The sequence below is a fragment of the Anomaloglossus baeobatrachus genome, chromosome 5 (genome assembly GCF_048569485.1).
Source record: "Anomaloglossus baeobatrachus isolate aAnoBae1 chromosome 5, aAnoBae1.hap1, whole genome shotgun sequence".
Lineage (NCBI taxonomy): Eukaryota > Metazoa > Chordata > Amphibia > Anura > Aromobatidae > Anomaloglossus > Anomaloglossus baeobatrachus.
The window spans coordinates 203,969,778-203,983,652 of NC_134357.1; the positions used below are offsets into that span (position 1 = coordinate 203,969,778).

Sequence of the window (13,875 nt, forward strand, 5' to 3'; positions counted from 1 at the left end):
GCATAAAATTGCTCTTATTCCTCAAGCCCAATTGATCAATGCATAGTGTTGTATGTGATGTCTCAGACAAGGTACTCGGTTGGGCTGCTATATCTGACTGTGTGCCAAAGTGGGCCTTCAGTCTAATATTTCTGTAAAATTTCTGTAAATCACCCTCTAGTTCAAATGTATCCCAGGACGGTGTTGGGCAAAATGTTAAGCCCTTATTCAGTAACAACATTTCGGCATGGGACAATGTATAATCAGAAATATTGATGATTAAGTTAGGTGTCTTACTTGAGAGCGTGTGATCCTGTCTGTTGGTGCGATGATAGGACCTCCTTGTCCGCGTTTTTTTCTTTGTCCTTTCCCTAAAAAAAGGGGGGCTGTGCGTATACTGGTACTTGAGTCGCTTCCAGAGCTGGCCGAGTCTTGTCGTCGTGTACCAGGGCCACGTCGCCATGGTCTATTATCGGTGGATTCGTTCCAGTGATACACCCTGTTAGAGATATAATCTGCGTTGTCACGTTGAAACTTCTGTCTCTTCTTCTCCTGCAGAGACTTCTTGAATTCCTCAAGGGTTGTGTCAAGCTGAATTTTCAAATTCTGTAATTCAGATGTAGACAGGGTAGTAGCCAATTGGTCTTCAATAGCAGAAATTTTATCCTTCGATTCTTGAATGGCAATCTGAAGATGTTCCACAGTCAAGGTAATAATGTCAAGAGAGCATTTATTAAGGATGCCTTGAAACTTTTTACAGTAATCCTCTTTGTCAGAAAAAAGTGTGGGTTTCTGGTGGCACCTTAGGCCCCTCGGAATCTTGTTCTGACGAAAATACGCTGCCAGGGTAGTGCAGTGTAGATCATATGAAATAAGTCTCCTCTTCTCCTTCTCCAGATCTCGTGTTCTGAGTTCCTTTGCAGGGATTTTAAGAAACTCCGAGGAGTTTGTTACTCTAGAAATAATATTAGTGCTTGTCTGATCATCATATGCAAAAATATCAGATGACATCAGTGTTCACAGGTGCAACAGCCGACACAGTAATAGATAATGGAAAAAAGGGGCGTGCACACTTTGTGAGGTGAGGTGCTAGTGAATGGGGAAACCCCACAATTATAACCATAGAGATACACTACACACTCAGTTGTATATGCTATATAAATTTATTATAAAGGGTTCAAAAAAGCCATGCAAAGGAAAACTATGAACTTAGAGACAAAAAATACTCTGACGTTTCGGCCACCGGCCTTGTTCACAGAGTACGCTGTAAAGTGGGGTACAAACAAAAAGAAATAAACAATGTTTACATAAATTGTTCAAACAACAGCTTTTTACAATAGTTGTCACAAAAAGAGAGTTTTTTTGGAAAGGGGGGGAGGGAAAAAAGGGCGTGAACAAAGATCATATATATCAGAAATGCATTTTATATATGAATGTATACACACATACATCAAGACTAGAGTAAACAAATCAATATGCAGCAGTGACAACCGCTTAAGGCGAGTCGGTAAATATACTGGAAAGGGGAAGGAACAAAGGAAATGGAGAGTGGAACGGGGGGGTATATAAACTGGTATCAGCATAATATGAAGGAAAGAAAGTTCAAATACGGAGGGTGATTCAACTGTATGGGGTAAGGCGATGAAGTAAAATAAGTATACTACCTGTCACTTATAGTTCTGAGTTCCAGCCACTGTGTTAGGAGGTGATGTCTGCGCATGGGCGCGACGTCACTCCCTAACCCACGGCACTCTGCTTCCCAGTAATACAGCGGGCGGCGATGAGTAGCACATGTGCGCGATCATTTCCTGGCCCTTGTTTACTGGCTTCAGCCACGGGTTAAAGAGGTGCAGTCTGCGCAAGCGCGTGACATCACCTCTAAACCCGTGATTCAGCACATTACGGACACAAAGGGATAGTGACCGCGCAGGCGCGTGACGTCACCTCCCTTTGCAAATACCCCACCATGTCCTAGACACTAGACAGACACATACATACGGGATTGGACCAAGTCATTTCCCCTCCCACCTGTCACTACATTTAAAGCGCCCAGACACAGCTGAGAGCAGCCTTCCTAAGATAACAGCCAAGGCAGGTGAGCGCAGGCATACACATAGGCTCAGGTAAGATCTTAATCTCATGACTTTCTTTATTCAACTTAAATATTCTGACTCTTATCTGGTTTATATACAGATAAGATGTCCTAAGCGTCTTTGACACCTCATCTTTACAACCTCTCCATTACCATATGGCCACGGGTAACTATCTTTTTTCTCTTTCATTATCTACATATCCTCCTCTTACTACCTCTCATTATCTATACTCTTATATATCTCTGTAGCAATTCCTCTTGGAACTCAGAACTATAAGTGACAGGTAATATACTTATTTTACTTCATCGCCTTACCCCATACAGTTGAATCACCCTCCGTATTTGAACTTTCTTTCCTTCATATTATGCTGATACCAGTTTATATACCCCCCTGTTCCACTCTCCATTTCCTTTGTTCCTTCCCCTTTCCAGTATATTTACCGACTCGCCTTAAGCGGTTGTCACTGCTGCATATTGATTTGTTTACTCTAGTCTTGATGTATGTGTGTATACATTCATATATAAAATGCATTTCTGATATATATGATCTTTGTTCACGCCCTTTTTTCCCTCCCCCCCTTTCCAAAAAAACTCTCTTTTTGTGACAACTATTGTAAAAAGCTGTTGTTTGAACAATTTATGTAAACATTGTTTATTTCTTTTTGTTTGTACCCCACTTTACAGCGTACTCTGTGAACAAGGCCGGTGGCCGAAACGTCAGAGTATTTTTTGTCTCTAAGTTCATAGTTTTCCTTTGCATGGCTTTTTTGAACCCTTTATAATAAATTTATATAGCATATACAACTGAGTGTGCAGTGTATCTCTATGGCTGCACATGAAATAAGCAACATAGATAATCAGGAAAACTATACTGCAGTTCTAATTGAAGGTATTTGCTAATATTATTATTACACCTACTACATATTGGGATAGGGTGTTGAAGATCGGAATACTCCTTTTAAAGTGAAAATTGAGTCGGTCACTAAGGGCTTAAATCTGTTTAGTTTATTATTGACATTGAATTGTGCTTTAGGAAAACCGCATTGGACCGCTATGGTTTGGAGAAAAATGGCTTCACTCATGTTCTCAATGCAGCACATGGGCGCTGGAATGTGGACACTGGAGCAGAGTATTACAGCGATATGAACATAGAGTATTATGGCGTGGAAGCAGCAGACCTACCCAGCTTTGACCTTAGTCAATTTTTCTACCCTGCAGCTGAATTCATACACATGGCACTAAACAAATCAAACAGTAAGTATAAATTTTAAGTAGGCAGCATGTATTTTTCTCGAACCCATTATTAAAAATAGCATTCCAAATCCTCTTCTTTGCTTCTCAGTATAAATCAAAAACATGATGCAGATACACCTAGGAGGACTGCAGTGCAAGTAGATCTATGCAGATACTTTGATCTCAATGGAAGCCATAAAAATCCCTATACAGTAAGCTCCCATGGGAGGAAGCTGTAGGCAAACACTATCACTATGCTTCAGTAAGCAGTGGTTCAGTCCCAGAAAGGATTCCTAAGTAGCATGTTTGGGGCCAAAGAAAATCTACTTTACTGAATCTTAAAATGGTGCTTCAAAGTCAAACTAAATTTCATTCTAAATCCCTATCCATGTAATGCCGTAATCTAAACTATTTTCTAATATGCTTGTATTGAAAGTTCCCTACTCTTCCCGAACTAAACTGTCAACTACTATTCTCTTTTTTTTTTTTTCAATTTCCAGTGTGATGATGCTTTGTTTGAGAATCCCAGTGCATGTTGGGATACTCAAAGCGTCATCCGAGCAGGGGGCGAGACTTGTCTTAGTATTACAGCCTCTGCTCCCTCCCTGAAATAAAACGTTAAGGGTTGTGTTTATCCTTGCTGTGTTCCTCCCTGTGAGTTGTGCTCTGCGCTACTTGCACAGTGACAACATCTGCTGTCTTGTTACCACAGATCACTAAACAGCTGGCAACAGAGTGGTGTCAATACCCGTCATGCAAGAGATCAGTCGGTGACGTGACTAAAAGGGGCAGCGCTAGTCTCCTGCACCCTGAGTATTCTGACATCGCTCTGTCGCCGGCTGATTATTACCGACCCAAGAAGGGAATCTCTCACTGTGCAGATCACACAGTGCATTGAGCCGGCAGGGATACAGCAGGGACGACCACAGACCCTGAAAGAGTCACTGATGATGTTTAATTTCAGGGAGGGGAGAAAGGCTGTGACAGTGATCACAGAATCTGCCCCCTGCTCTGATGATGCTGTGTTCGATCGAGTATCCCAGCATGCACTGGGATTCTCAAATGAAGCATTATCACACAGGAAACAGGAAAAAATAGAATACCAGTCAAATAGTGTAGTTAGTGAATGTTAGGAATTTTTTAATACAAGTATATTAGAAAAAAGCTTTAGATAGAGGTTTAGAATGAAACTTAGTTTGACTTTGGGCCACCCCTTTAAATATTCAAATTGCTTTTTCATAGAGGAAGAGGACTTGAACTCCAGTGCTATGCACGAGAAGTAGCAATCCTAAGAGTCAATATCGCCTCTTTAATGAGCCTTGCTTGCCATACAACTTAATATAAAAGCTAAGCCAGGCAACACCCTAAAACACGTGTCTGCAAATAGAGAGAAGGAGAGAACTTATTTAGAAAAAGTTAAAGAGGGCTTCTACATTCATGAAAGTGGCTCCATATGTTGCAAATAAAAGAGGAGGTAGCTGTGACGCCCTGGCCTATCAGGTCGTCACAGCGTATTGTGCAATCTGCCCTTCTGCACAGTATCCACTCCTCCTTGGTTACGGATCCTGGTCCTTTGGTGTTGCTAACAACTTAGCCAGTCAAAATCTTAGGGACACTTTGCACCGAACCCACCAGACACACTATTGGGGGGCCTGAAGGGAATAGGGCTGCCCACATGGTGGTTGGTAGGGAAAAGTGAGAAAGTGAAACAGGAGTGAAAGGAGGAGGAGGTGGAAGGTGACTCTTTGAGAAGGAGAGGTCACCGGTCCAGAGCAGGGCTCCTGAAGTTTACTAGGTGGCAGACGTTGGTCTGGGCCTGGTAGGAGCTGGAACCCCAGTCGCAGGGGATCGTGTCAAGAGGCACGGACTGCCGAAAAGGGCAGCCGGCGGCCTTGAGCCATCACCGGGCAGGGGCCAGGGCACGACGGGGTACGTGGACCCTAGGCCGGGAACTAGCTTCACGCGTCCCGGTAATTTACCCAACGGGGGTGAAGACTTCAAGATTCATCCCAACCCGCTCCAAAATTGGGGTACTAGCACACCGATGGGATAGGACTTTCCCAAATACAGTCCAAAGAAATCCTATGCATAAACCCTGAGAGCAAGATCACTCCGTACGGGTGAATGGGACCCGAAAAGTTTCAAGCTTGAGGGTCCAACTAGTGATAAGGTGCCAAAGAAAGGGCCACAGGCTAACAGCAACACCAAGGGCATGGATCCATGTGTGCTCCCTCCATGCTGCAGCGGTGCTCAGAATTCTGGTTTACAAGCTGTCGGAGTTATTATTCTTGGACTGAGTGAGTACGCTGAAAAATCTCCTTTTATTCTACCAAACGGCACCCCCCCTCACCAATTCCCAACAGACCCCGGGGCACAAACCCCCTACCCACGGAGGGGTTAAACATCCTGCTGCTACACCATCGTCACCGGGCTCCCCAACAGCAGCGATAGTTTCCTACATCACCACACACCGTGGGTGGCGTCATGAACTTACACATCCCCCGTACATAACTACCCCCCCTTCTTTTGAATTCGAATGTCTGCGCAAACCCTCGGGTCTGGAGACCCTTCAAGCCACCGCGGCTCCGGATCCAAGCGGCTCGGCCGCTGGCATGGGGGTGGTACAGTAGCCATCCTGTTGGACCCAGCTCCACATGCCTCTCACTTGTCGAGTCTCAGAGTTTTTGCTGCAGCATTGATGCCATGTCGCCAGCACCCATCACCACTGTATCTAATCACTGAGGTCAGCAGCTGTGCCAAGGTAGATGGCATAAGCCTCCAAGCTCAATGATTATTTAAGTGATGGATGTCGGTGACGTGACATCACCACTGCAGCCAAAACACTGAGACTGAAGCAGGTGTGGGGAGCCAGTGCTGGAATCCGTAGGATAAGTACTTTTGTTATTTTAGGTATTTTACAATGTTTCTTACACTTACGTGAAATAGGACAAGGCCTTCAAAGAGCCCCAACCTACTTTATACTTTTTATAATACCACAGTCCACAAATGTGGTAAGGAACCTTTGGGACCCCTCCAAAGCCTTGATGCAACTGCTGTTTGCCCCACCTATAACCATGCCACAGCATTTGAAAGTAAAAAGGCTTTTTTTCTGCCTAAATTTGCACTTTAGGGCTTTATTTACACTTCTTAAGTTTGTGCTTGAGTTTGTTGGAAAATTTCTGTTACTAACATAATATATGATCAGTAATTGAGAAATGGCAGCAGAGCCTGGAAACCAAATTTCTCTAAATGACACTCAGTACAGTGAAAACTGTGTTATTTCTTGTGTTACCCCTAGAGCAACAATATAGTCCTTATTCAAGAATAGAAAAAAATGTTATACAACAAACAATGAATATTTTTTTCTTTGCAGTTAAGGTGTTAGTCCACTGTGCTATGGGCCGGAGCCGCTCTGCTTCTCTTGTTCTGGCTTACCTGATGATCTATGAAAAAATGACAGTTGTTGATGCAATTACACAAGTTCTGAAACATCGCTGTATTCTTCCCAACCGGGGATTCCTCAAGCAGTTACGTCAACTGGACATTCAACTGGCCCTAGAGAGGCGAGCTGCACGGGATGGTGAAAATGGTTTTGACAAAAGTGAATGATAAAGGATGATAATCCAAGATCAGAATTTGTGATGGAAATCTAAAGCACTGCAAATTTAGTTTAGTTTCTCTTTCAATTTTATGCTTCCATCATACAGGCACCCCATTGTAATCATGAGATCCATGATGTCCAGAACTATGTCCTACTGGGGGTATGGGAGTACTTCAATACTAGTATTGAGAAAGATTCTTTACATGCTCTGTTCCAAATTACATCATTTTAAGAGCATGTGTTTACCTATAGTCTTACACAGAAAAGTCAGTTCTGGATATCCTGAGGATGGAGTACCAAAGGGCAGAAGGAAATGTCATAAAAATTAATACTAAAACTATGCTGAATTAAAGTATTTTGACTTGACTTATCTAATTGTTTATACTTCTGATACAGTGTGGCTCTCCATCTACATTTGTTTACATTATTTATATATTTAATTACTATTAAAGTGACTTTATAACAGCATTAGTGTGTATGTATTGATGACAAGTAGAGTTCCCACTGCACTATACAATGTTGTCACTTGCCCATAACTGTGTACCACCACTAATATTCAGGAATCTGGCAGTCATTTTTATAATTACACATAATAGAATTGCACATTTGTAAATTGCTACAGCATTCTGGTACACAGCTCCACGGGATATGACAAATGGGTGACATCCTCTTTTTGCTGCTCCTAGTTTTGGTGCTGTCTGTAAAACACAGCACTACAGAAACTTTTTTTTTTTTCTACATCAGTTTGGTGTACTGTTCACAAAATGAAATACACTAGACCCATGGGTGATTCATTCATTTTCCCAAGGGGCCGTGACTTTTGTTGAGGCTGAAACAATAGTTTGAAATTAATTCTGCTCAATAATAATCTTAATATATTAATTAAAATTTTAAACATTATTATATATATAATAATATTATCACTTGACATCACAGAATCAAGTATGCTGACATCACCTATAAACAGTAGGAGTCCGCACAAAGCCCTCCTATATACAGTGTAACCCCTCACACAGGCCACTATATACAGTATGAGACCCCCACATAGCCCTGCTATATACACTGAGTCCCCCACGTAACCTCCTATATACAGCTTGAGCCCCCAAATAGCCCCCTGTATACAGTATGAGCACCACATAGCCACTCTATATACAATGTAACACATGACCTTTTTATATAGAATATGAGCTCAACATGGCACTCTACAAAGAATACAAACCCTCATATAGCCCAATATATACAGTATAAGCCCCTCACACAGGCCTCCCACATACAGTATGAGCCCCCACATAGCCACTATATATGCAATGTAATCCCCCACATAGTCTCTTTATATAGAATATGAGCCAAGCATGGCACTCTATAAAGAGTATGAACCCTCACATAGCTCGCTTTATGCAGTAAAAGCCCCCACACACTCCTCCCACATACAGTATTAGCCGCCACATAGCCCCTCTATATAAAGTATGAGATCCCACAAAATCCCCTATATACAGTATGAGCCCCCACATAGTCCCCTATATACAGTGTGATCCTCCAAATAGCTTCTCTATAAACAATATGAACCCTAATTTAGGCTGCTATATACAGCATGAGCACCCACATAGCTCCCTATATACAGTTTGAGCCCACACATAGCCTCTATATTTGCAGTGTGCTCCCCCACATAGCCTCTCTGTATACAAAATTAGTCCCCACATAGGCCCCTATACATAGTATGAGCCTCAACATAGCCTCTCTATGTAGTGGGATAAGCTCTGTATATATAATATGAACACCCACATAGCCTCCCTATATAAAGTATGAGTCCTCACATAGCCTCTCTACAATTCAGTATGAGCCCTCACATAACACCATATATACAGTATGAACCACCCGCATAGTTTGTATATGCACAGTGTGAACCCCCTATATCCTTCTTATATACAGGACAAGCATCATATAGCCTCCCAAACACAGTATCAGTCCTCACATAACCTTTCTATATACTGTCTTAGACCCCTACATAGCCTATCTGTATACAGTATTAGCCCCAAATAGACCCACTATATAAAGTATGAGTGTCCACATAGCCTCCTAAATACTCTATAAACCCTCACATAGCCCCCTAATACAGTATTAGCCCATACATAGACTCCTATATACATGTTAACATCCCATACACATATGGGTAAAAAACAAAACATGCCTCACTCTCGTTCCCCCAATGCTCTGTTACGGTCTCCTGTATACTGACTTTCTGCACAGGACACATGATGATGTAACAACATCAAGTCTGCTGTCTCACATGATGACTGGTGGAAAAGGGAGTCAGCAGCTACGTCTTCCACCAATGTATTCACAAATGTCTGCATACTGAGGAGCTGGCAATGAGCTGCTCTTCCTAATTCTCTCAATGTTCAATGAAAAAACTACAGTCTTTGTTTCACTGAGAGAAGCAGAAATAGAAGCTAGTTGGCACCTCACCGTAAATATTAAAATTACTTATGAGTGGGCATGTGGTTACTGCTGAAATCAGCAAGCAGAGCCAAATCCTGACAGAGTATATTATACACTGTTGGGATTCGGCTACAGGGCTTCATTTTATAATTAATGCTCTAACATAAAGACAATTGAAGTAATCCTTATTTTGTCAGAAAGAACAGTACTTTATTAACGTAGCTATGTATCATGTTATCTGTCAAGTCAACAGTACAGAAATACATCATCAGATATACCAACAGTACTGAAATACATCACCGTATCCACCATAAGTGCAGGAATACATTGCCAGAACCTCCAAAGATACATGAATACATCCTTAGAATCACTAAAAGTACATGAATAAATCACCAGAGTCACCATCAGTACATGAATAAGTCCCCTTACCTGGCAGCCAGACTGGCTTGCAAAGTCTCCTTAAGGAGAATAGTGTTCCCCCGTGGTCCCCACATAGCTTTCTCATGAGCCAGATCAGACACCCCCATACTTTGCACTGACGAGGGGCAAGCACCCCGAAACACCGTGTCTGCAAATTGGGATTCTGATCTGGCTTATATATCCTGAGTCATATTGCAAAGGATTGTCGAAAATCCACTTGTGACTTTTAGGATCGCTACTTCCAATAGGTGGCGCTGTGCTAGAGTTTGTCTCCTTTACTGGAGAGACAATGTGATAAACTTGAAAATTCAGCTCACCACCACCGGACCTCTTGATCATCCAGACTCTGAAATGGCTGCAAAACAAACACTGAAAGAGAAAATCCAGCTGGGTGAAATGACAGTGCTTTCTTTATTGTTCGTGCATGAGCAAACTGTACACAACTAACGTTTACGCATTTCTGGCTTAACGCCCTCAGTCATAATGTCAGACAAGTGCCTGTAGCTCCGTTAAATACCCCAGGACATCTGGGGCAATCAACGTAAAAAAGGGTACATGAATATAAACAGTGTGAAACATTAAATACATAAAGTGAAAGTTAAAACCACAAATTGACTGCAGAGATTTCATGATATTACTAACTTTAGACTAACATTATATTCAATAAAAAAACATCAATATTTATGGATTTTATAACCTGAGTTTATATCATAAAATGTTGAATACTGGTATCTCTATTTATTAATGTGATTAATAATTTATGAATGCATATTAACCAGTAAACTTCACATTTAATTGTGGTGAATATGATAGATCTCGTGCAGTCAATGTGACAAGTGGTGAATTCACATTTAAAAGGTACAAAGTTGTTATTGACACTGGAAAGAGTTAATCAAATCAGAAAGCAACACATGCAATATGGACACACATAAAAACACAGGATGCGGTTTTTACATTTTTTACTTTTAGTTGCAGTTTTGTAATGTTAATGACCAATTTTTAATGATCATTTTTTGTTTAATTTTTTATTTTTTACATAGTACTATGTGTTTTGAGCACAAAATGGAAAAATTTTGGTAACAGATTGAAAAGTTGTTAATTTAAAGTTGTCAATTTAAACAAGTGTGTCAAATCCCCACCTCCGGATATTCGGAGAGCGTTTTAAGACACGCAGTGTGGACATATATAAAATCATAGACTGTGGATAAATGAATGTATGATATTCTTAATTTCATGGTTACTAGAATAATATGTCTTTCAATGATTGATTTTATATATTTTTATTTGTTTTTTATTTTATGATTATGTAGTTGATTGTTGTTTTATTTTCGTTTACTTTTTAGTTTTGTTTTTGGTTGCTTATTATTTATTTTGTTATTGATTTTATGTTTTTTATCCTTAATGTTTATTATTATGTTTCATATGACTGAATGTTGATAATTATCAGTTTGATAATGTTCAGATATTATTAATTCATATAATATTACATTACACTGGGGAACAATTTGAAAAAAAATTTCTGTTGAGTTAGGTTTTTGAGCTGATTTATACTAAAATTGGCATGCTGATTCCAAAAATGTAGTCAGTTTTTTTCTATCACGTCAAGTGTTTCCTCCTCAACTTACCTGCCATAGAAGCACAATTGCACTGATTTCTGTAATAAGACTTGTTATCTGAGTACAATTCGACTCATATAGAGCTACGTGGCAACTTGTAACAGTAGTCACAACTGAGACAGTGTGGTGAGAGGTGTGTGCAGCTCCCATGTTCATATTTGTACTATTTAAAAAAATAAACACACTTTTTAGGTACAGTAGTTTACATATTTTTGAGAAGACAAAAATCCTATAGTTCAAAAACTTGACGTGATAGAGAAAAACTGAGATCATTTCTGGATTCAGCATCCAAAAATTAATTAAGAACAGTTGTCTGACCTAACTCCTAAAAAATTGCGTTCCCCAGTGTTATTAATTTATCATTTTATTTATTATTTAGTCAATGCTCTAGATAGGAACTATTAATCACCATTAGATCTATGTAAGACATAAATAATATAATGATTACTGTTATATTAAATTTGATAATTGATAAAATAACCTATCAATTCTATTAGAAATGTAACATAATGTCCCGTCTAAGGTTTAAACCTTGAGCGACAGGGGTGTTAAGCTGGAAAATCCACCATGCTTCCCTTCTTCTTAAATAATCTATCTATATATATAATTGCCTTATTCTGTCTGTCTGTCTGTCTGTCTATCTGTCTGTCTGTCTGTCATGCTCCAAAATTGTGTCCTTACGGTGACACAAAGCTGATTGGACGCTGGGCTCGCCATGGCCCCGCCCCCCGCACGGATTGGCCGCTCGCCTCGGCTCCTCCCCCGCACGGATTGGCTGCTCGCCTCGCCTCGGGTCCGCCCCCCCCGCACGGATTGGTTGCCACTCACACTCAGACTCACATGCACACTCACACTCAGACTCACACTCAGACTCACATGCACACTCACACTCAGACTCAGACTCACAGGCACACTCACACGCACACTCACACAGACTCACACGCACACTCAGACTCAGACTCAGACTCACACGCACACTCAGACGCACACTCAGACGCACACTCACACGCACACTCACACTCAGACTCACACGCACACTCACACGCACACGCAGACTCACACGCAGACTCACACTCAGACTCACACTCAGACTCACACTCACTCACACGCACACTCACACTCAGACTCACACTCAGACTCACACTCACACTCAGACTCACACGCACACTCACACTCAGACTCACACACTCACACGCACACTCACACGCACACTCACACTCACACGCACACTCACTCACACGCACACTCACACGCACTCACACTCACACTCAGACTCACACTCAGACTCACACTCAGACTCACACTCAGACTCACACGCACACTCACACTCACACTCAGACTCACACTCACACTCACACTCAGACTCACACGCACACGCACTCACACGCACACTCACACGCACACTCACACGCACACTCACACGCACACTCACACTCACACTCACACTCACACACAGACTCACACACTCACACGCACACTCACACTCACACGCACACTCACACGCACACTCACACTCACACGCACACTCACTCACACGCACACTCACACGCACTCACACTCACACTCAGACTCACACTCAGACTCACACTCAGACTCACACGCACACTCAGACGCACACTCACACTCAGACTCACACGCACACGCACACTCACACTCACACGCACACTCACACACACACTCACACGCACACTCACACGCACACTCACACGCAGACTCACACGCACAATCAGACTCACACTCACACTCACACGCACACTCACACGCACACTCACATGCACACTCACATGCACACTCAGACTCACACGCACACTCAGACTCACACGCACACTCAGACTCACACTCACAATCACACTCACACTCAGTCAGACTCACACTCACACTCACACGCACTCGCACACTCACACTCACACGCACACTCAGACTCACACTCAGACTCACACTCAGACTCACACTCAGACTCACACTCAGACTCACACTCAGACTCACACTCACACTCACACTCACACTCAGACTCACACTCAGACTCACACGCACACTCACACGCACACTCACACGCACACGCACTCACACTCACACTCAGACTCACACGCACACGCACACTCACACGCACACTCACACGCACACTCACACGCACACTCAGACTCAGACTCAGACTCACACTCACACTCACACTCACACGCACACTCACACGCACACTCAGACTCACACGCACACTCACATGCACACTCACACGCACACTCACACGCACACTCACACGCACACTCACACGCACACTCACACGCACTCACACTCACACTCACACTCAGACTCACACGCACACGCACACTCACATGCACACTCACACGCACACTCACACGCACACTCACACGCACACTCACACACTTACACGCACACTCACACGCACACTCAGACTCAGACTCAGACTCAGACTCAGACTCAGACTCAGACTCACACTCACACGCACACTCAGACTCACACGCACACTCACACGCACA

General features: G+C 42.3%; 1 protein-coding gene across 1 annotated transcript in view; it reads left to right on the top strand.

Moving 5' to 3' along the window:
- The window catches only part of DUSP29 (dual specificity phosphatase 29), a 1,433,295-nt gene extending 1,425,922 nt beyond the window's left edge, over positions 1-7,373 (top strand). The window contains exons 5-6 of the mRNA XM_075349099.1: positions 3,105-3,325; positions 6,678-7,373. Coding sequence (XP_075205214.1) covers positions 3,105-3,325; positions 6,678-6,913 — 457 coding nt within the window. The 3' untranslated portion in view covers positions 6,914-7,373. The remainder of the gene's footprint in view (positions 1-3,104; positions 3,326-6,677) is intronic.
- The last annotated feature ends 6,502 nt before the right edge of the window (positions 7,374-13,875 follow it).